This window comes from Nycticebus coucang, chromosome 10 (genome assembly GCF_027406575.1).
Source record: "Nycticebus coucang isolate mNycCou1 chromosome 10, mNycCou1.pri, whole genome shotgun sequence".
NCBI classification, from domain to species: domain Eukaryota; kingdom Metazoa; phylum Chordata; class Mammalia; order Primates; family Lorisidae; genus Nycticebus; species Nycticebus coucang.
The window spans coordinates 129,639,545-129,662,310 of record NC_069789.1 but is presented as its reverse complement, the minus strand read 5'-3'; the positions used below and the strand labels follow the sequence as shown (position 1 = coordinate 129,662,310).

The following is a 22,766-nucleotide window of genomic DNA, read 5'->3' as shown; positions in this document are numbered from 1 at the left end:
GGCAGGTGGACTGGCCTGAGCAAGACCCCATCCGTACTAAAAATAGAAAAACTCAGGTGCTGTGGCGGGCGCCTATAGTCCCAGCTCCTCAGGAGGCTGAGGCAAGAGGATCGCTTGAGCCCAAAGAGTTTGAGGTTGCTGTGAGCCGTGATGATGCCACAGTACTCTACCCAGGACAACAGTGAGACTGTCTCTAGAAACAAATAAATGAAGATAAAAGTAGAAAACCTAGCCGGGTATTATGTTGGGAACCTGTAGCCTTAGATACTCGGAGGCTGAGGCAAGAGAATCGCTTGAGCCCAAGAGTTAGAGGTTGCTGTGAGCTGTGATGCCACGGCACTCTACCCAGGGTGACAGGATGAGACTCTGTCTCAACAACAACAAAAAGAAGCTCCAGTAGAAGACCGCCCCCTGCCAACCCCGGGCAGCTCAGCACCTCAGTCCTGGCAGGTCCAGTTGCCACACAACTGTGGCCCTGTGCATGTCTGGGCAGCCGGCTCAGGCCCCTGGAGGCAAGAGCTACTGCCTATCTCACAGGACAGTGGATGCAGCGGGCAGGAGGTGGCTCTGGAGGGGACGGGGATGTTACCCCACGGATTGTGGAGAAGGTTTCACAGGACTGTGTCTCACTCCATCTCACGTGTAGCTTTCTGGACACCCATCGTCCCACATGCTACAAGGGAGCCAGTGAAACACCAAAAGGCAGAAAGCTGGGCCTGTGCAGAGGGGCCAGCTGGAGACCTACCTGGAAACAGAATTGCTCTGGACGGCCCAGGGCACCCACTGCTGGGCCCGCCCTGCTGGGGGATCTGCCCACCCGCTTTCTGTGAGGCGCCCCTCACCAAAGCTGGCACCTCCCAGAGGTGCCTGTGCTCCCTCCCACTCATACTGGGGGAGCTTTTTCCCTATGTGTTACCAAAACTGTGTTTCCAGAAATGGCTGCCAGGAAAAGGGAGGGGCGGCTCAATTAACAAATCATCATGGAACGAAACCCATGACATTCAACGGCAGCCAAATGAGAGGGCAGTTTCCAGGCACCAAAGGGGAAGGAGCCAGGGCCACAGCTCCCCCATTCCCTGTCCCCACTCTGCTCTGCCATGAGCCTCTGTCCCATTTTCACACACCTGTTCAAGTACAGATCAGCACATTCAGAGGCCCAGGCAAACTCTGCCGGAGCAGTTCTGGGAACACTAAGAAAAAACTGCCAGTAAAACTGGAAATAATATAAATAAGTAACAAGGAGGTCCCAAGGGCAGCAGAGAGGGTGCAGGCCATGTTTTGCCCTCAGGAGCTAATGCACGATTTGTCTGTCAAGGCCAAGACAATTGATCTACGGACATCGATTTTTTTTTTAAAAGCTGTACTGCCACTCAGAGATGGAAACGCTACCTTGGAGTTCAAGGCGCACGCGAGTGGCGTCTCTTTCAGCCTGTTCTGCGTCTCCGTGGAGGCTCCGTTTTGTAGCAACGTCTCTATGATGCCCTGGTAGCCCCAGCGTGCAGCGATGTGCAGGGGGGTGTCTCCTTTCTCGTTGCCGATGTCCAGCCGGCATGACTGCGTGTCGTAGTAGACCAGAGCCTTCACACACTGCGGGGACGGTGGCAAGTGACGCCATTAATAACAGCTACGCCTTGGGCACCACCAGTGTTCCCCCTAACTCCAGCCACGTCCCTGTTCAGTCGAGGCTCTGCTCACCGTGTGTGTGTGTGTGTGTGTGTGTGTAACAACAAACAGAAAGAACCAAACGTCAGGACACCTCAAAGGACACAGCTGCCAATCAGTAAGAAATGGTGGACTGAGCCTTTGATGTCTCCGTGTATAGAACAGAGCTACCATAGCGGCCTGAGATGGTGACCCCTGAGAGCCTGCCTGCACCCTGTCCCCTGGCCTCCAGCTTTCCACGGGCATTTGGGTCTGGGGAGTGTTCCTACAGCTCCCTAGCTGGTAAGGTAGCTCACAGGGCCTAAACTGTTGTGCACAACGGTGTGGGTTCCTTCTGAACACCTGCTTTCCTTCTGGGAGTATAGGGTTTGGGGGTTTGGGTGCTTCCATGACCCAGCACCGGGTCCCTCGTGAGCGTCCCTGGTGGATGCCCCTTTGTGTGTCCTGTTATGACTCATTGTTGGAGGAATGAAGCATGTTCCATGTGGCTCCATGGAGACAGGACAGTGTGAAGCTCACCCCGGTTTCCTCGGGACTTCGTCCAGCTGCCCCTTCCCTTGCTGACTTTGCTGTGTCCTACCACCGTGATGAAAGGGCAGTCATGTGCTGAGCCCCATGAGTCCTAGCAGAGGCCTAAACCTGGGGCTGCCTGTGGAGACCTCTGGCACAGTGCACCTGGAACCCTGACCTATTAAAGAATGGCCTAGACATTTGTACTAGACTGTTTATCGCAGCTCAACTTACTATCAGCCTAAATGCCCCCCAACCTAGGAATGGATTATGTACACCATGGAATACTATTCAGCCATGAAAAAAAGATGGAGACTTTACATGCTTTGTATTAACCTAGATGGAAGTGGAACACATTATTCTTAGTAAAGCATCACAAGAATGGAGAAGCATGAATCCTATGTACTCAATTTTGATACGAGGACAATTAATGACACGGTAGGGGGTGGGGGAAGGGGAGAGCAGAGAGAGAGAAGGAGGGAGGGGGGTCGGGCCTTGGTGTGCGCCACACCTTTTGGGGGCAAGACACAATTATAAGAGGAACTTTACCTAACAAATGCAATCAGTGTAACCTGGTATCTTGTACCCTCAATGAATCCTCAACAATAAAAAATGTATATATATAGCATTTCTGCATGGGTCGGGGAGGGGCAAGCACCACTCACATCCTCGTGTCCGTAAGTGCAGGCCAGGTGGACCGGGGTGTTGCCGTTGTTGTCCTGCACGTCAGCACTGGCCTTGTAGTGGAGCAGCAGCAGCTTCAAAGAGGAGAGAAACAGCAGATGAACAAGACCCACAGGGGCCACAGGAACCACACAGGCCATGGGGGCCACTCGGGCACGGCGTCCTAGGGAAGCTCCACCAGGGTCCAGAAAGGGGAAGTCACTTGTTCCCATCTTAAATGCTATTCACTCACTCATACCACTCTGAAAACTATATCATTGAGGCTGGGGGGCTGGGCACAATGGCTCACACCTGTAATCCCAGCACTCTGGGAGGCCCAGGGTGGAGGATCACTTGAGCTCAGGAGCTCCAGACCAGCCTGAGCAAGAGTGAAGTTCATCTCCAATAAAAACAGAAAAACTAGCCTGGGCATTGTGGCAGCCCCAGCTACTTGGGAGGCTGAGGCAGGAGGATCACTTAAGCCCAAAATTTTGAGGTTGATGTGAGCTACAGCACTCTACCCAGGGCGACAGAGTGAAACTCTGTCTCAATCAATCAATCAATCAATCCATCAATCAATAAATAAAATTATCCTTGTTGACAAAGAGTTTAGGGATTGGAGAAGTAAGTCTACAACCCCACCCTTTCTTTTTTTTGGAGACAAAGTCCCACTTTGTCGCCCCGGGTAGAGTGCCATGGTATCATAGCTCACAGCAACCTCAGACTCTTGGGCTCAAGTGATCCTCCTGCCTCAGCCCCCCAAGTAGCTGGGACTACAGGCTTCATGGAGAGAGGACAGTGTGAACCTCTGATTTAGTTCATTACCACGCCCATTCCAATTTTCCTATTTTTAGTAGAGATGGAGACTTGCCCTTGCTCAGGCTGGTCTCGAACTCCTGAGCTCAAGGGATCCGCCCACCTCAGCCTCCCAGAGTGCCGGGATTACAGGCCTGAGCCACCAAGCCCAGCACAATCCCACCCTTTCTTCTCGTAGATGATCAGGAAGTTTCAAGTCTAAATCTAATGATTTTGTCCAGTGGACCCAGGAAGGTGCCTCAGACCCCTGACCCTCACTGCTGCCACAGCGGAGTTGGTGTGGGACAAAGGAGGCATGACGTGGGGGGTGGACATGCCCGGCTGGCATGAGTGCACAGGGGACACACAGAGCCAGGTGACGGCCCTGTCACTCACCGTCACACTCTGATAGCCCTTCTGACAGGCCAGATGAAGCGGAGTGGACCCATGATAGTCTGTGGCGTTCACCACCGCACCCTTGGAAACCAGGAGGTCGATGAGAGATGCCTGCCCTATAGAACAGGAGACTTCAAACAGAGAAGCAAGGAAAGGCCTTCCACACTCAACTTGGAAACCACAGTGCTAGTCTCCCTGAGACCCCGGAAACACTGGGAAACACGCCAGGAGGTGTATTTTCTGCTCAAGAGGAGCCCCAGCTAACATCTGGGGTGGCCCAGGGAGGGGACCGGGCTGAAGGCCACCTCTCAGCAAGGAAGGGTAATGAAAAGAGCCTTCGATGCCCACAGGAGATTCCAAGGCTCAGTTCATGGGATGGAACGTTACATGGCCGCTAAAAATAGTGACAAGGAGAAATGTTCTTATATATTGCCAAGTGAAAATCAGCCCATACAGAAAAGTGTGAGCCCCACACTATTACATATTTCACACACACACACCCAGGCAAGCAGAAACTCCAGACACTCGTAAATCAAAACTACCTCCAGGAGAATGGGAGAATGGCTGGTGACTCTGGAGGAGTCTTGTGTTTTCTACCTTAAATGTTCATCATTAAAGAAAATAAAAGTACTTTTTATAGGCACAGTGACAAGAACGCCAAGCTGCCAATCCTGAAGCCATTCTTGGTGCCTGGCCCCAAGTTTTCCCTCACCGGCTGGCAGCCCAGGTCACATCAGGCAGCCTCTCCCCATGATAAGACCACTGATCGCCTCTCTTCTCTTTCCAGCCCTTGGGGGGTGGGGGGGGCCATGACGTAGACACTCCCACCACTGCCCCCCTCAGCCAGGCTCCTGCTGGCCACACTGGGCATCATCCCTCCTCCCTGGTAACCACAGAGACCAGTCAGAGCCCCCGTACCACAGAGAGCGGCCACGTGGAGAGGTGTATGGCCTCTGTCATCTCTGGAGAACGGAGTGACAACTGAGGGATCATTCAGCCTCCTAAAATAGAAGGGACAGAAAAATACAGCATGGGGATGGCACGGCCAGGGCTCCCAGTGTGTCCCCTCAGCACTGTCCCAGGGATCTTCCCTCCTGCGGCGTGAGGGAGCGTCTTGCTCTAGGGTCCCTCCCCCACCAACCCTTCAGGCTTCAACACCCAACAGAACAACCTGACAAGGTTCACAGAAAACCAAAAATGTTACTGGGAAAAACTGACATCCCTCCCACCCTAAGACCTACTTTCTGAGACTGGAACAGTCCAGGCACACCCAGGGTCCCCCCACCCACCCATAACCTCCGTTCCACCTGATTCTCAAAAGAGGAAGATGAGCCTGGGGGCAACTGGGGTGTAGTGAGGACATGTCCTTATCCATAGTCCCACAGCAAGTAAGTAGAAAGTTCCACCAGGCCTCATGTCCCCCATTTCCTCGCCTCGAGCACCCCCTTACCCAGAGATGAGCTTCTCACAGTCATCGCAAAAGCACAGAGGGTGACACATCTTTTGGACGGTGTCTTTGTCATGCTCTTCCTGGCTCAGGAGTCTTTCCACTTCTTTCTGGTTACCCGAGGCGATGTGCTAAAAAGTGGCATCCAGGATATCACCAGAATTAAGGGACAGCTCTTTTTTTTTCTTTTTTTGGAGACAGAGTCTTACTATGTCGCCCTCGGTAGAGTGCCGTGTCGTCACAGCTCACAGCAGCCTCAAACTCTTGGGTTTAAGCGATTCTCCTGCCTCAGCCTCCCAAGTAGCTGGGACTACAGGCGCCCGCCATGATGCCCAGCTAGTTTTTGTTGTAGTTGTCGTTGTTTGGGAGGCTCGGGCTGGGTTCAAACCCGCCAGCTCTGGTGTATGTGGCCAGCGCCCTAGTGGCTGAGGTACAGGTGCCGAGCCAATGGCTCATTTTTTGAAGGTGTGAATTTTTTGAGAGTCCTTGCAGAAATACTCATCTATATGTTTATGGATGAAATGATTTGCTTTCTGGAATTTCCTTCCAAAATAATCTGTGCAGCAGGGAGAGTGGGTGGGGCCAGAGATGAAACCAGATTGCACGGTGGCCACATGGCAGTTTGCTCATGACATGAGACTCTGTGTGTCTATAAATGTTTTAAAATTCCCATAATTAGGCCGGTACTCACGCCTGTAATGTCTGCACTCTGGGGGGCCCAGGCGGGAGGATCCCCGGAGCTCAGGAGTTCAAGACCAGCCTAAGCAAGTGTGAATCCTTGTCTCTACTCTTAATAGAAAAATTAGCTGGCTGTTGAGGCAGGCACCTGTAGTCCCAGCTACCCGGGAGGCTGAGGCAGAAGGATCACTTGAGCCCAAGAGTTTGAGAGCAGTTAGAGGTTGCTGTGAGCTGTGATGCCAGGGCACTCTAGCCTAGGCACCAAAGTGAGACTCTGTCTCAAAAAGAAAAATAAAATCCCATAAGTAAAGAAAGCAAGACTTCTAGATAGCTGAACACGTGGAGGTTGGTGTTAAGTACCACTCCCAGGGGACGGGGTGGCCCTGTGCCCCTCTCTCTCTGGGCCTCTCTATCTGTTTTCCCCGTAACATCCGACAGCACAGACCAGGACAGACAGTGGGAAGACCTTGCCTATGGAGGACTGATCAGGTTGGGGCATGTGAGAATCTCTCATGCTGAACTGAGGGACTGTGAAATTCAGGGAGCCAAACTCAGAGGCCCTGGTGGCCCCACTAACTGCAGAGACCACCAGAGAGCGACTGGAGACCACACAAAAATTCCTCCAAAACTCACGTCGATCCCAGACTCGGATCCTACAAAGAACGCAATTAGGCAAACAACCGTCATTTTCACACAAACACGACCAAGTACATTTCATGAAATATTTAAAACAAGAAGCTGGGCGGCGCCTGTGGCTCAGTCGGTAGGGCACCGGCCCCATATACCGAGGTTCAAACCCAGCCCCGGCCAAACTGCAACCAAAAAATAGCCAGGCGTTATGGCGGGTGCCTGTAGTCCCAGCTACTCGGGAGGCTGAGGCAGGAGAATCGCTTAAGCCCAGGAGATGGAGGTTGCTGTGAGCTGTGTGAGGCCACGGCACTCTACCGAGGGCCATAAAGTGAGACTCTATCTCTACAAAAAAATAAATAAATAAATAAAACAAGAAGTTATTGATGAGACCAGGTCTAAGGGGAACAAAGTCCATAAGATAAAAAGATGAGATTAATGGAAGTAGGAAAACAAACAGGAAGAACTTCAATTTTTAAAAAGCACATTATCAAAGCAGTGAGAGGTTTCATAATTCATCTATCTAGAAAATACACTGCTTCATAAAAGCATTTCTTTTCTTTTTTTTTTTTTTTTCAAGACAGAGTCTCTCTCTGTTGCCCAGGCTAGAGTGCCGTGGCGTCATCACAGCTCACAGCTACCTCAAACTCCTGGGCTCAAGTGATGCTCCTGCCTCAGCCTCCCGAGTAGCTGGGACTACAGGCGCCCAACACAACGCCCGGCTAGTTTTTCTATTTCTCGTAGAAATGGGGTCTCCCTGTTGGTCAGGCTGGTCTCAAACTCCTAAGCTCAAAGGATCCACCAGCCTTGGCCTCCCAAAGTGCTGGGATTACAGGAGTGAGCCGCCACGACAGGTCAAAAGCATTTCTTAAAAAACATGAAAAAATGAGAGTAACATCTCAAAATTCCCAGAGCACAGGAATGAGGGAAGCAGTATGTATCTAAGCTCAGTGTGGATTCTGACACCTCAGCAGGAAAAGCCCCGGCCCTAATCCCCTTGTCTGGCAGAGCTTTCTCTTAGGAGAAAGGAGAACTGCTGCAATCAGTAGGAAATGCCAACAACACACAAACCCACCAGGGCCCACCCCGCCCTTAAAATTCCTAGATGTGCTCCCATGTAGCCCATTCTGGTCCATGGAGGCACCAGCAGACTCCCCCAGAAGGTTGCCCCATCTGGCCATCACCAGTTACCTAGCAGGCACCCCTGCCCCAGCCTCCCAGAGATTGGTCAGTGTCTGAGCAGGGAGCTGCCCCACCAGCCAGGAGATCACACCACCAAGGAGCCAGGTGCTGCACACCCAGGCCCCCCCCACCACCACCCGTGCAACCTCCAGCCCCCAGGCATGAACTCTGTTGGGACCACCAGCGGAGGCACCACTGAGCAGGCTTTGATGAATAAGTAGTATTTGGCCAAACTGAGTAAAAAGGATAGCCCAGGGGCCTGGTACAGAGGCTCACACCTGTAATCCCAGCACTCTGAGAGGCCTAGGCAGGTAGATCCCTTGAGCTCAAGATTTCAAGACCAGCCTAAACAAGAGCAAGACACTTTTAGTAGAGGCATCTCTACTAAAAATAGAAAATCTAACTGGGTGTTGTGGTGGGCGCCTGTAGTCCCCAGTTACCAGGGAGGCTAAAGCAAGGGGATGGCTCGAACCCAAGAGTTGGAGGTTGCTCTGAGTTATGATGATGTCACGGCACTCTACCCAGGATACAGAGTGAGACTGTCTCTCAAAAAAAAAAAAAAGAAGGGGCCACTTGTAGTCCCAGCTACATGGGAGGCTGAGGCAAGAGAATTGCTTAAGCCCAAGAGTTGGAGGTTGCTGTGAGCTGTGATGCTACGGCACTCTACCCAGGGCAACATAGTGAGAGTCTGTCTCAAAAAAAAAGGAAAAGTATATGACCCTGAATGCTGTGCTAAAATGTTGTGAATTTCTTTTGTACAGAATGTATCATAAGATCTGCTCTTCAGGAAGTTTGCTATGTAAAGATTACACTGGAGAGAGATAAGATTGCACACAGATCGGCTAAAAGACTTTTGTAGTAGGCCAGACTTTAGGTGATAAATGGGGTATGATGGAAGAATCCCAGAGATTGCAAAGGAAGAATCCAGAAGGCTTGGTGATTGACTGACCCTCCCTTTGTTTTTTATGGACAAACTGCAGTCCAAATCTATGCACCTAGAGACTAAGGAAAGTGGAGAAGTTAAATCTTAGACCTACTTTGGCAAGAGATAGTTAGGAAAAAAGAGAAAAAATAATGTGGCAATAAATTCAATAGCAGACCAAAAAAAAAGAAATGACAGCCCAGGTGGGGGTTCCCAGGTGCAGCAGCTGCCCTATGCCGTCCAGCACAGCACACACTGTGGGGACAGGGAGACATACCCTGACCCTAAATGTAAGACCTGGGCATTCCCACCACCTGCTCTGAGCACTAAATGAACCTGGGTATTTCTGCAGACCACCCCGATGGACTTCATAAAGAGGCCCAGACACAGAGCAGCCCTCACAGACCTACGTCCACAAGGACACCTGGTACCTTACCTCAAACAGGCAATCGATAGGAGTTGAAGTCATCTGATACAGTAAGCTCATTCTCTGCTTAAGAAACAGCCTGTCGCCAAATCCCTCCGATTCCTGCAGGAAAAACCAAATGACCTGTTTTATCCATCAGGGATCCCTCCAAACAGATGGCCCCAGCAGCCACCCTGGCCGTTTGCCACAGGACAGGATCTGCAGCACCTCTCTCCCCGTCTCACTCCCGATCGCCCACTGAAAGAGGGAGCAGGCTGCAAAGCGCAGGAGAAGGGCTTCCTGGAGGCAGCTGCACAGTGGACCAGCTGTGCACATAGGTGGGGAACGTGTCATCTCTGGTGTGGAATGTAGCGTGCACACCTCGCCCTGCTCGAGATGGAAGCCTGGGCCCTCCTGACGATTATCCTTCCCTGCCCAAACCTCGGACCTCATGCCTGCAGAGCCCTGCTCTCTGCCATATCGGTGGGACCTGCAGCCAGAAAAACCATCTGACAGGGCTGGTCTCTATTTCCCAGTGTTGACCAAAAGGAGAGAGAAGGGGTCTTGCTTTTTGAATATATTTATTAAAACAGCAGGCAGCATGGCCATGGGGTCAGTCCAGTAAGACACTGGGAAGATTCCTGACAGAGAGAGAGATTCTATTCAGGGGTCCTCAAACTACGGCCCATGGGCCGCATGAGGCGGTGTGATTGTATTTGTTCCCGTTTTGTTTTTTTACTTCAAAATAAGATATGTGCAGTGTGCATAAAAATTTGTTCATAGTTTTTTTTTTAACTATAGTCCGGCCCTCCAATGGTCTGAGGGACAGTGAACTGGCCCCCTGTTTAAAAAGTTTGAGGACACCTGTACCTATACTCTAACTTCTCTTTGGGCATCTCAAGGATCCCCCCCAATTAATAAATTCAGATCTTCATATTGCAGGGAATCTTTACCTGTATAGAAAAATCTAGTAATGCATCTTTACCTTATGAAATAATTTGTTGTTATTGTTGCTGTTGTTTTTGAGACAGAGTCTCTGTGCCCTGAGTAGACTGCCGTGGCGTCATAGCTCACAGCAACCTCAAACTCTTGTGCTCAAGCAATCCTCTTGCCTGGACTTCCCAGAGTGCTAGAATTACAGACATGAGCCACCATGCACGGCCTATGAAATAATTTTTAAGACACTTCAAAGGTCACTTAAAAACCAGCAACTGAACTGTCTAATGATAAATTAACTTCTGGAAAGGAAAGAGTGATGGAAGGGAAAGAGAAGTTTTTTCTAGCCAGCTGCGGCCTTAAGAACTCTCCAAGCTCTGACATATTTGGGGGTAAGGTCCTCTCCTTACAGTACTCTAAGATTTGACTTAAAGGCCCCTAAGCTAGAGCTACAAGCACCACAGGGGAGAGGCCCTTTCTGAGGTCCCCTGTCAAGCAAGGGTCTCCCACAAGTCCCCTTAGGAAGGTCACTTAGAAAACCGACACCTATCAAGGTCAAGAAATCCAAAAACACCATTTAGGATTCCTCCTGCCCCCACGTACTTCTGAAGGTGACCAGGATTGATGAAGTAGGATATTCACGTCAAACAAAATGACACAACCGCCAACTTTCACCGTCAACTGGGAGGTTAGTGTTCAGTCTGCCGAGTGGTTTTTAAGACTCACAGACCTAGGCCAGGCGCAGTGGCTCACGCCTGTAGTCCCAGCACTCTAGGAGTCCAAGGCGGGTGGATCACTTGAGCTCAGGCGTTTGAGACCAGCCTGAGCAAAGCGAGGCCCCCACTCTACTAAAAACAGAAAAACTAGCTGGGCCTTATGGCAGGCACCTGTAGTCCCAGATGCTGGGGCAGCTGACACAAGGGAATTGTTCAAGCCCAAGAGTTTGAGGTTGCTGTGAACTGTGATGCCACGGCACTCTACCCAGGGTAACAGAGTGAGACTCTGTCTCAAACAAAGAAAAAGACTCACAGCCCGGAAATAGCTGCGGCCCCATCCTTGGGAGACCACTTAAGAATCTCCCTCCCTACAGGCCATCCCCACATACCCTGGTTTGTCAAGGTACTACGACACCCACAAAGACAGACCAGGGCAGGAGTGAGACCTTACAGGCGGTTTCACACAGAGGTTTCCTTGCCGAATGTATTCAATCGCTGCTTCAATGGAGGTTAGGCAGTATCCCAATTCATCTTTTGCTGAGCTGCTGAATCTAAAGTTTTTGATATAACTCAAATTTGCCATCCTAACAAAAGGGAAAAAAAAACAGTTTTAGTATTTTATACCCAATTAACACTTCTGCAAAACAATACCATTAGCTTGGGTGAGTGATCAAATACCTAATGAAAGTCAGTCGGATAGCACAGGGAGCTGCCTGCGGAGTGTGCGCAATTAGGAAAACAAGTGAAACTACTTGTTGCTTCCCTGAAAGAGGCTACTTCTTAGAAAGTTCATTATTATAGAGTGAGCTGTGGGTTCTTATGGGGAGAAGACAGGCATTGGGGCCAGAAAGAACCAGAGTCAGCTTCCTGCTCAGCCACTGATTAGCCACGTGGTTCAGAAAGAGAAGCAGAAGCCCTGTGGGCCTCAGTTTCCTCCTGTAAGTGGAAGGGCAGCCAACCTGTTCAGGATGACGGGGATACAGCACCTGGCCTCTGGGAGGCGTGTGATAGCAGGTGCCTCTTCTGAGGGCTCCACTAAAACCACCACAGCACAGCGCTGGCATTTCTCAAAGTACTTTTGTTTTTTGAGACAGAATCCACCCTGTCACCCTGGATAGAGTGCCGTAACATCATTATGGCTCACAGCAACCTCAAACTTCTGGGCTCAAGCAATCCTCTTGGCTGAGCCTCCCGAGTAGCTGGGACAATAGGTGTCAACACCAACACCAATGCCTGGCTAATTTTCCTATTTTTAGTAGAGCAGGGGTCTCACTCTTGCTCAGGCTGGTCTCAAACTCCTGAGTTGAAGCCATCCACCTGCCTCGGCCTCCCAGAGCACAGGGATCACAGGTGCCGAGTTTCCCCTCCCAGCCTTTTATCTAATTAAGTGTCTTAACAAAACATGTTACCAGTTAGGGACCTCTGTCTTCACAAGCAGATACAGCAGGACGGACAGCAGGTCGTCAGCACACATGGTCTCCACATTAACTGCAAGGGGGAAGCACACATCGGAGCCATCACGAGACTCACACAGGTGGGCGAGTGTTGCCAGCTCCCTACCGCCCTCCAAGCTACAAAACCACACTCCACTAAGACCACACATCGGGGAGAACCCACGTAATTGCACAAGATGTCAGGTTCAGGGTGGGTCGGGGGAAAGAATGCCCGGCATTTTCAGAACACATACAAAAGCAGGTAACTGCTTGCAGACCACACGCCCTGCACCACCGTCCGGGATGGTTAAAGAACCCTGGCTGCAGGGGCGGTGGACACAAGATGTGCCCAGAGCCGATCCCAGAGCCTCTTTCTCTCCCTGAAGTCACTTCCACTTTACACACGTGGAGCCTCCTGCCTATGTGTGGCTTCACTTTGTTTTTCATTTTCAAATTTGCAGTCACCCATCCACGTTTAAAAATTCACAGTACAAAAGAGCAAACCACGATGTCCCTCCGTGCCCGCCTGCCACCCAGTCTCCCGCCCCAGACGCTAGTGCTGGTGCCCTCCCGAGGCGGCCTGTTAGCACACCACCATACCCAGGATCTGTGGCTGCTCCGCTTTCTTTGATGCTATTGGAAGTGTGCCATATACACTCCCGATTCCACTCGGCCTACTCTGAAGAGCAACCCCTGTTTACGTGCAGAGATCTGTAATTTTTTTCCGGGTTTTTTTTTTTTTTTTTTTTTTTTGAGACAGAGTCTTCTGGTACCCTGGGTAGAGTGCTGTGCCGTCACAGCTCACAGAAACCTCAAACTCTTGGGTTCAAGCGATTCCCTTGCCTCAGCCTCCCGAATGGCTGGGACTACAGGTACCTGCTTCAACACCTGGCTAGTTTTTCTCTTTGGTAGAGATGGGGTCTCACTGCTGCCCAGGCCGGTCTGGAACTCCTGAGCTCTAGTGATCCTCCAGCCTCAACTTCCCAAAGTACTGGGATTACAGGGCATGAGCCACGGCATCCCACCAGTTCAGCTCAGTTCTGAAGCACTGTCTCTCCATCACTATTTTTATACCCTGAATGTGTCTAACCCACCCTGCAAACCAAGCATCCACTCCTGAGCACAGACTCTGAGACCTCACACTGGGACGCACTGTTGCACGCGAGATCCCTTAAGACAGCACCACTCCTCAGCAAACCTTTCCGTCCAGATAGGTGCATCTACCCCTTTGCCCCACCAGGCCCCTTTCCCAAGCACAAACCTCGATGGCTCGGAGACTGTGTGATCAGCTGCACCACCTTTCGCAAACAGACCAGCTTCTGCTGTGGGGAGGTGCATTTGTTCAGCTGAGCCAGTTCTCTCTTTGCACGGGGGATGTTGAAGCTGTAAAGTAATTTGGAAGGCCACAACTTCACAGTGGGAATGGCCTTCCTCCTGGACCTGATAATGTTACTCAGGTTATATGTGTCTTACAATAGACCAGAAGGAATGAAAAAAAAAAACAAAAAATAGATTCTGCAAAGTAATCTGACTCAAGTTAGGGGCAAAACAGAACAGTTTTAAGTCCTATGTAGAGTGCAGGTGACAGAAAGTTAACTGAGCTGTACCAGGGAAGAAAAGAGAGAGAGAAAAAAAAGAGAAAGAAAAGAAAGGAAAAAAAGAACAAGAAAGAAAGGAAGGAAGGAAGGGGAAAGAAAGAGAGAAAGAAAGAAGGAAAGGAAGGAAGAAAGAAAGCTACACCAGTAATTTGGAGAAAAAATACAAATCATTAGAACCCAGAGGGAAATAGCCCTGGGCAGGGAGGGGTGACTTAAATATAAACATGTCAGTCATTTTTGTACCCTAATAAAAATTAAATTAACTCAAAAGGGGATGGCACTATGGCAGGGTCCCCTCAGGGGTGCAGGTGAGGAGGGCCCCCTTACACCCAGAACGCACCTGGGTGAGTCACATGCCCTCCTGCAGACCATGTACAAAACCCCGCACCTGGAAGCTCCTGTCAGCTTGTACGCCAGCGCGCAGGTGCAGGGCTGGCCACCAGTCACCCGTCAACTTCAGCTCTTTATGTTTGATCACAAGTAACTTCACTGCTCCTCAACCCACCACATCAAAGTCCTGCCTCGACCACAAAGAGGCCCCGCTTGAGGGAGAAAGCAGCGCCTGCAGGGTCCCTCACCTGAACTCAGGCTTCACTCCGATGTCTTTTTGCTGAAGATCTTGCAGGCTTCTTGTGATTTTGTTAAAGGCGGCATCCTAACAACAGATGTGAACGGAGCTTCAAATTTCTTAAAAAGCACAGAACGGGGCTTCTGTTGGGGGTGACAATGACTGAGAACCTACCTCACTTGCCTCCATGGTGCCCACGTATTTAAAGATCAGATCATAAATTTCATGGTGCACGTACATCTGTGAAATCAATGGACCCCAGTTCAGGGGCTGTGTCGGGTGACAAGGACAGCCTCCCAGCCACTGCCCCTGTGCTCCTAACCTCCACTGCCTGCTTCATCAGGCTCATCTGGGCCTCCTGCTTGGCGAGAATTCTCTGGAAGACAAGACAAGGGCAGTTAAAGAGCTGGGAGCCGCATGTAGGCAGACTGTGACCTGTCTTTTGGAAGTCCTGCTGCTTACCAAGTGAGAGTCCCTCAGAAGCTGCTGGAGGCATTTGGTGTAGAGAGCATTCACAGAGTCCTGCAAAGAGAGACCAGATGCTCTTACCATCAACTGCTCTCATCACCACAGGCCATGAGCTAGGCATGGTGCCACACGCCTGTACTCTAAGCAATCTGGTAGGTAGAGGCAGGTGGATCACTTGAGCTCAGGACTTACAGACCAGCCTCAGCAAGAGCAAAACCCCATCTCTGCTAAAAACAGAAAAACTAGCTGAGCTTCTTGGTGGGCACCTGGGAAGGCAGGAGGATGGCTTCAGACCAAGGCTTTGAGGTTGCTAGAAGCTATAATGCCAGGCCACACCATGGCACTCTACCCAGGGCAAGAGAAAGAAAGACTATCTCAAAAAAATAAATAAATAAAACCTGAACATGGGGTGTACCCTAGAGCTTAAAGAGCTAATGCAAGCTTTTTTTTTTTTTTTAAAAAGAGTCACACTCCTGGGTGGTGCCTGTGGCTCAGTGAGTAAGGCATGGGCCGCATATACCGAGGGTGGCGGATTCAAACCTGGCCCTGGCCAAACTGCAATCCACCCCAAAAAAGAGTCTTGCTCTATTACCCCTGGTAACATAGCTCACAGCAACCTCAAATTCCTGGGCTCAAGAAATTCCCTTGCCTCGGCCATCCAAGTACTTGAGGCTACAGATGCCCAGCTAATTTTTCTATTTTTAGTAGAGGTCGGGGGTCTCACTCTTGCTCAGGCCAGTCTCAGACTCCTGAGCTCAAACAATCCACCCACCTGGGCCTCTTAAAGCGTTAGGATTACAGGCGTGAGCTGCCACATGAGCCCCCACACCTGGCCACTAACGCAAGCTTTATCAAATCAGTTACACAACTGACTTTTTTAAAATATATTTTAGATGTCTATGCATTCAAAGCAGGAAAAATTTCCCCTTGGAGTTAATATAGATACACCTTCCCATGATTCTCAAGTACTTTACAGTAGCTTATACTACTTTTTTTTTTTTTAAGAGAAAGAGTATCTTGCTGGGTACCCAGACTGGCCCTGAACTCCAAGGCTCAGTGGATCCTCCTGCCTCAGCCTCCCCAGCAGCTGGGAGTATGGGCGTGTACCATCACAGGCAGCACAGCTTTTATAAAAGTTATAGAAGTGTTAAAATGAGACATTTGTACAGATCTTCCAACAGTGGCAGTGGCAGCGGGAATGTTTTGGGGTAGACACAGGGACCTGGTGCCCTGATGGGTCAGGGACGGGGTGTGCCAGGCAGGACAGGACACGGCTACTGACTATGTGGTGACGGAGGCTCTTCCTTTCACACTCCCGGAATGTTCGGTGGAAAGAGGCGATGTTCCTGTTGAATCTCTCCGAGTGCCTTCCCAAAAATTCTCTCACATCTTCAATGGTTTTCAGGGAAAAGGGATCTGAGGGTGCTGCAGGCTCTTCTGAAAAAGAGACAGAGAGGTCAGGCTGGCTGAAACCTCGGCTGCTTCTCAGTGGGAGAAGTTCCAGACCCTTTCCCTCCTCTAGGGGCAACATCCTCATTTCAAGATATTGCACAAGAACAACCCAGTTACAGGACAGCCTTGGGTTCAGAAGCCCTGTCCTCTCAAAGCCTTTTCCTGGAAACAGAGCCAGACTATCTAGGGCTGTGGGCGGAAACAGTGACGCTCAGGTGAGGAAGCCCGGATTCCTGATGACAACGGCCTCAGAGTGCACTTGGCACGCTGACTGTCATCTAAAGTTCCTGGGGCAAATAAGGAATTATTATTCATTAAAAATAATGACATCTCATGGGGAGAAGGGAAGATTTTTACACTATTGCTGGGACTGCAAACTAATACAACCTCTTTGGAAGAAGTATAGAGAATCCCCAAGGAACTCAAGTCAGACCTCCCATTTGACCCTGTAATCCCATTATTAGGCATCTACCCAGAAGAAAAAAAATCCTTTTATCATAAGGACATTTGCACTAAACTGTTTATCACGCCAAAATGTGGAAACAGCCTAAATGCCCACCATCCCAGGAATGGATTAACAAGCTGTGGTATATGTGTACCATGGAATACTATTCAGCCACTAAATAGTACATCTTTTTTTTTTTTTTTTTTTGCAGTTTCTGGCTGGGGCTGGGTTTGAACCCACCACCTCCTGCAAATGGGGCTGGCACCCTACTCCTTTGAGCCACAGGCGCCGCCGCCCTAACTTTACATTTTTTTTATTAACCTGGATAGAGTTGAAATACATTCTTCTCAGTGAAGTATCGTAAGAATGGAGAAGCAAGAATCCAACGCACTCAATTCTAACATGAAGCCAGTAGATGATCTAATACATACCCTCATAACAGAAAAACTCAAATCAATTCAAGGTAGGGGGTGGGACAACGAGGGGAGAAGGGAGAGGGGAGGAGGGAGGGGGATGAGTTGGCTCCCACTTAACGGGCACAATGTTAGGGTGTATGCCACACCTCTTGGGGGCAGGACACGGTTATAAGAGGGACTCTACCTAACAATGCAAACGCTGTAACCTATTTCTTTGTACCCTCAAATTAACCTGGAATAAAAAAAATAATAATAATGCTGATCTCAAAGAGGCACCACAGTGGGGCTGGCTAAGTAATGAATGACCGTATAAGAGCCAACCCTAAAGCTGAGAGCCAGCGACAAGACCAGGACTCTGCTTTGCACAACTTGGGGGGGCGTGGTGGGGGGACTTTCACAGTTCACTTGAGTTCTGTGTGAACAGTGCCCCCTGGAATTGTACAGTATCCAACCCGTCCAGCCACACGCGGCAGCCCCCACACACATCTCCTCAGCTCCAGATGACTTTGAGTAAGTTCTAGGGAGAACGACTGTGAACACTTAAGCTAGTTTCTAGTGGGCCCTTGAATATTTCTGGGATGTTTAACATTAGAACAGCTGTGTCAGGAAGAAGTACAACAAACACATTTCTCCAAATCAGGAGAAAAAGGTTTTCCTGAGACAGTCTCACTCTGTCACCCTGGGTAGAGTGCCACGATGTCACAGCTCACAGCAACCTCAAACTCGGGCTCCAGTGGTCTTCCTGCCTCCAGAGAAGCTGGGACTGTAGGTGCCCGCCACCACGCCCAGCTAGTTTTTCTATTTTTAGTAGAGATGGGGTCTCACTCTTTTTTTTTTTTTAAGAGACAGAGTCTCACTTTTTTGCCCTCAGTAGAGTGCCATGGGGTCACAGCTCACAGCAACCTCCAACTCCTAGGCTTAGGCGATTCTCTTGCCTCAGCCTCCCAAGTAGCTGGGACTACAGGCGCCCCCCACAACGCCCAGCTATTTTTTTTTTTTTTTTTTTTGTAGAAACAGAGTCTCACTATATGGCCCTCGGTAGAGTGCCGTGGCCTCACACAGCTCACAGCAACCTCCAACTCCTGGGCTTAAGCGATTCTCTTGCCTCAGCCTCCCGAGTAGCTGGGACTACAGGCGCCCGCCACAACGCCCGGCTATTTTTTGGTTGCAGTTTGGCCAGGGCCGGGTTTGAACCCATCACCCTCGGTATATGGGGCCGGCGCCTTACCGACTGAGCCACAGGCACCGCCCATTGCCCAGCTATTTTTTGTTGCAGTTTGGCTGGGGCTGGGTTCAAACCCGTCACCCTCAGTATATGGGGCCAGTACCCTACTCACTGAGCCACCAGGCACCGCCTAGGGTCTCACTCTTGCTCAGGCTGGTCTCGAAGTCCTGAGCTCAAGTAATCCACCTGCCTCGGCCTCCCAGAGTGCTAGGATTACAAATGTGAACCACCGCACCCAGCCCAAGAAAAGGGTTTTGTCCCAGAATACCTGAACACTCTCTCTTTTCCAAAGGGTGGGCTATACACAGGATACTGAAACTTTCTTCTTTTTCATTGTAGAAAGTTTCTTCAAACAGAATGGGCACTGAGAGAAGACAGGAAAAACCAGCTCCTAATTTAATCCTGTTTCCTTGAATAAAGACGTCCTGGAACAAGAAAGGTATCACTGTACCGGCCACCAGTGGAGGCTGCTGTTCCCCTTCACCCTGCCCCCAATACGACACTTAACCAGACCCTGCACACCTTTACCCCAATTTGGGCTTCCTGGGACACAAACACTCTCTTGTTTTGTTCTTTTTAAAAAATACGTATTTTTAGGCTCAGTGTCTGTAGCTCAGCGGCTAAGGCACCAGCCACATACACCGGAGCTGGTGGGTTTGAATCCAGCCCAGGCCTGCCAAACAACAATGACAACTACAATCAAAAAACAGCCAGGTGCTGTGGCGGGCGCCTGTAGTCCCAGCTACTCGGGAGGCTGAGGCAAGTGAATCGCCTAAGCCCAGGAGTTGGAGGTTGCTGTGAGCCGTGTGAGGCCACGGTACTCTATTGAGGGGGACAAAATGAGACTCTGTCTCTAAAAAAAAAAAATAAATAAATAAATAAAATAAAATATTGGGCGGCGCCTGTGGCTCAGTGAGTAGGGCGCCGGCCCCATATACCAAGGGTGGCGGGTTCAAACCCGGCCCCAGCTGAACCGCAACCAAAAAAATAGCCGGGTGTTGTGGCAGGCACCTGGAGTCCCAGCTGCTCGGGACTCGCAAAAGCTGCTCGGGAGAATCGCAAAAGCCCAAGAGCTGGAGGTTGCTGTGAGTCCTGTGACCCCAGGGCACTCCACCGAGGGTGGTAAAGTGAAACTCTGTCTCTACAAAAAAAATAAAATAAAATAAAAGTTGCAACAGAAAAAATATTAAGTTACTTCTCGAGCAGAAGAAATTCTATACCCTTTGGGAAAAGCAAAAGAAAGAAGGCTCTCCCAGGTGACTGAGATCACAGGGATCCCGCAGCGCCACATGGACGGGCTGAAGAATGCCCGCCGCTGTGTCTCCACGGCTCGCTCTGGCCCTGGTCAGGTGCACGGGGAAGACCGGCCAAGACAAGCCCGATTCCTGTGTCCTCTTTGTAGATTTGGGTATCCGAAAGAGAACAAGTAAACCAACAGCCGTGGTGAGAACTTTGGCAAGAAAACAGCAGTGTGTCTCCTGGGTCTCGGGGCTGCCAGCCCAGAACAGACGGACTGTCCACCTCTGCCGGCCACAGCACCCTCAGGCTGAAGCCCCGAGACCAGAGAGAAGGGTGGTGTGGCCTGGCTGCCCTGTGGCTGGGTCGGCAAACAGGGCCAGTCCTGACTGAGAATAAAAAAAAATATCCCCTCTCAGAACCTACCTGCTTTGGTAGGTAGGTCCCACTTTAAAAAAACAGCCAACCTACCCTAAGTTAACAAGGAAACAGACAAAATGATGGCATGTCCCTCCTGCCAGGGGACACGGAGAGAGATAAAACACCCCTCTCCTGGCACCCCCGCAAGGATGCCCAACTGTCATCTAATCACGGGGACACATCAGATAAACCCAGACAGAGAGAGCGTTTGTACAAGAAAACAAAAATGTCGACGTTACATGAAACAAAGAAAGAGCGAGGGTTTGTTCCAAATTAAGGAAACCAGAAAGACTAATGATCGAGTGTACTGTGTGACCCAAAATCTAAAAGGAAAACCAAAATTTTTTTTTGTTATAAAACGATGTTGTTAGTATAATCAGCACAACTTGTGTGAGCACAGTATGTTGGAGAACATTCTATCAGTGCTGAATTTGGGGCCCGTGTTCACTGCATCATAGTTATGTGAGGAATACCTATTCTTAGGAAACACACAGTCCCCTGTCATGGGGTTAAAGGGCACAGGGTCAGCAATTCATTCTTGAAAGGTTTAGAAAAAGTAATGATAATGTGTGCAGAGAGAGGGTGATTGAACACATGTAGCAAAAAAAAATGAACAGCTGACCAGTCTCGGGCAAGGGTGCATGAGAGTTCTTGGTACATTACTGCAACTTTCTGTAGGTTTGAAACTACGCATTAAAAAAAAAAAAAAAAATAGGTTTCAAAAGCTAAAATATACACCCCTGAAGTCCAATCTGGAGTTAAGAAACCAACATGCTTTCAAGGACACTAGGGCAAAGTGGCTCCCAGGGACAGGGAGGAAGGGGGTGTTCCAGCCCTCACCCATTCCCAGCAGAGACCCCACAGTGGGCAGAGAGAGAGGTGTCCAGCCCCAACTCCCCTCTCAGGCAGCCGCCAGGGTCCTGCCCACGGTTACCTTCTCCCTCTCCCTCCACCACGTCCACAGGGCTACTGTGAGTACATCACACTGTCCCAGGCAGTCATTCCACGCAGATGTGAGACCTGAGGGACAGGACTCTCTGCCCTCCCTCCACCCCACCCCCAAACGCCGAATGAGTGACCCCAGGTGACCCAGCAAGAAATGAATACCTTTCCATTTAAGGTCTGGAAATGCTCTTCCACTGGGATCAAAATGTAGGACTCAAACTGACAAGAAGACTGGACGCTGCTGGAAAGGCTTCCTTTGCAGGGTACCAGGACCTGAGAAAAACAAATCAGGTGAACAACAGATGCGTCATTTACGACTTCAGCAGAGCAGGATGTATCCACAGACGCCCCAGCTATGCTCTAGAGAGAATGCCAGGGGTCACTTGCCAAAATGGCCATGGTTGCTACCAGCTGAGTTCATTTGTTGTTTTTTTCTTTTTAGTTGTTGTCAGGGTTTTTTTGTTGTTTTTCTTTGTTTTAAGACGGAATCTTGGCTCAGCGCCTGTAGCTCAAGCAGCTAAGGCGCCAGCCACATACACCAGAGCTGGCAGGTTCGAATCCAGCCCAGGCTTGCCAAACAACAATGACAACTGCCACTAAAACATAGCTGAATGTTGTGGCGGGCACCTGTAGTCCCACCTACTTGGGAGGCTGAGGCAAGAGAATCGCTTGAGCCCAAGAGTTTGAGGTTGCTGTGAGCTGTGATGTGATGGCACTCTACCCAGGGTGACAGCTTGAGGCTCTGTCTCAAAAAAAAAAAAAAAGACAGAGTCTCAGTCTGTCACCCTGGCAAGAGTGCCATGGTGTCATCATAGTTCACAGCAACCTCCAATTCCTGGGCTCAAGTGATCCTCATGCCTCAGCCTCCCGAGTAGCCGAGATTACAGGTGCCCGCCACAACACCTATAATCCCAGCACTATGGGAGGCCAATGCAGGTGGACTGCTTGAGCACAGGAGTTTGAGACCAGCCTAAGCAAGAGTGAGACTCTATCTCTACTAATAATAGAAAAACTACCTGGGCATTGTCACAGGCTATAGTCCCAGCTACTCGGGAGGCTGAGACAGTAGGATCACTTGAGCCCAAGAGTTTGAGGTTGCTGTTGAGCTGTGATGATGCCATGGCACTCACTTAGGCAACAAAGTGAAACTCTATTCTGTGAATGAATGAATGGTACATTCTCTGCTCAGCTCGGTGGTTCACGCCTGTGATCTCAGCACTCTGAGAGGTCAAGAGAGGTAACTGCCTGAGCTCAGGAGTTCGACATCAGCCTGAGAAACCAGCGAGACCCTGTCTCTACTGAAAATAAAAAAAAAATGGCTGGGTGTGGTGGTGGGAGCCTGAAGTCCCAGCCACTTGGGAGGCTGAGGCAAGAGGATCGCTTGAGTCCCTGAGGTTGCTGTGAGCCAGGATGCAATGGTACTTTACCCAGGGCAACCCAGAGTCAGAGACTCTGACTCTGAATAAATAAGTAAATAAATAAAGGGTGTATTCTCATCACATGCTAGGTTCCCAGGCTAGGCCCAAGAAGCCTATTTACATTCACCTGCTAAGGCCACACCGACCATTTAGACAAAAAGGATGAGCACCTCCCAGAGGTGATCAGAATATTCTACTTTTT

The 22,766-nt window shown here is 50.1% G+C and overlaps 1 protein-coding gene across 5 annotated transcripts in view; it reads right to left on the bottom strand.

Annotated features, from left to right (window-relative positions):
• ANKRD27 (ankyrin repeat domain 27) overlaps nucleotides 1-22,766 on the bottom strand; it is a 58,087-nt gene that overhangs the window by 19,757 nt on the left and 15,564 nt on the right. For 3 of the 5 annotated variants that reach the window (XM_053605455.1, XM_053605457.1, XM_053605458.1), the window contains exons 3-18: nucleotides 21,309-21,419; nucleotides 18,814-18,970; nucleotides 16,290-16,444; nucleotides 15,002-15,061; nucleotides 14,862-14,915; nucleotides 14,714-14,779; nucleotides 14,550-14,626; nucleotides 13,635-13,756; nucleotides 12,350-12,428; nucleotides 11,392-11,524; nucleotides 9,319-9,411; nucleotides 5,477-5,604; nucleotides 4,945-5,027; nucleotides 4,027-4,142; nucleotides 2,838-2,930; nucleotides 1,390-1,587 (exon numbers count right to left, since the gene is read on the bottom strand). In XM_053605455.1, coding sequence (XP_053461430.1) covers nucleotides 1,390-1,587; nucleotides 2,838-2,930; nucleotides 4,027-4,142; nucleotides 4,945-5,027; nucleotides 5,477-5,604; nucleotides 9,319-9,411; nucleotides 11,392-11,524; nucleotides 12,350-12,428; nucleotides 13,635-13,756; nucleotides 14,550-14,626; nucleotides 14,714-14,779; nucleotides 14,862-14,915; nucleotides 15,002-15,061; nucleotides 16,290-16,444; nucleotides 18,814-18,970; nucleotides 21,309-21,419 — 1,725 coding nt within the window. The remainder of the gene's footprint in view (nucleotides 1-1,389; nucleotides 1,588-2,837; nucleotides 2,931-4,026; nucleotides 4,143-4,944; nucleotides 5,028-5,476; nucleotides 5,605-9,318; nucleotides 9,412-11,391; nucleotides 11,525-12,349; nucleotides 12,429-13,634; nucleotides 13,757-14,549; nucleotides 14,627-14,713; nucleotides 14,780-14,861; nucleotides 14,916-15,001; nucleotides 15,062-16,289; nucleotides 16,445-18,813; nucleotides 18,971-21,308; nucleotides 21,420-22,766) is intronic. The other 2 variants (XM_053605456.1, XM_053605459.1) reach the window with 2 other exon arrangements.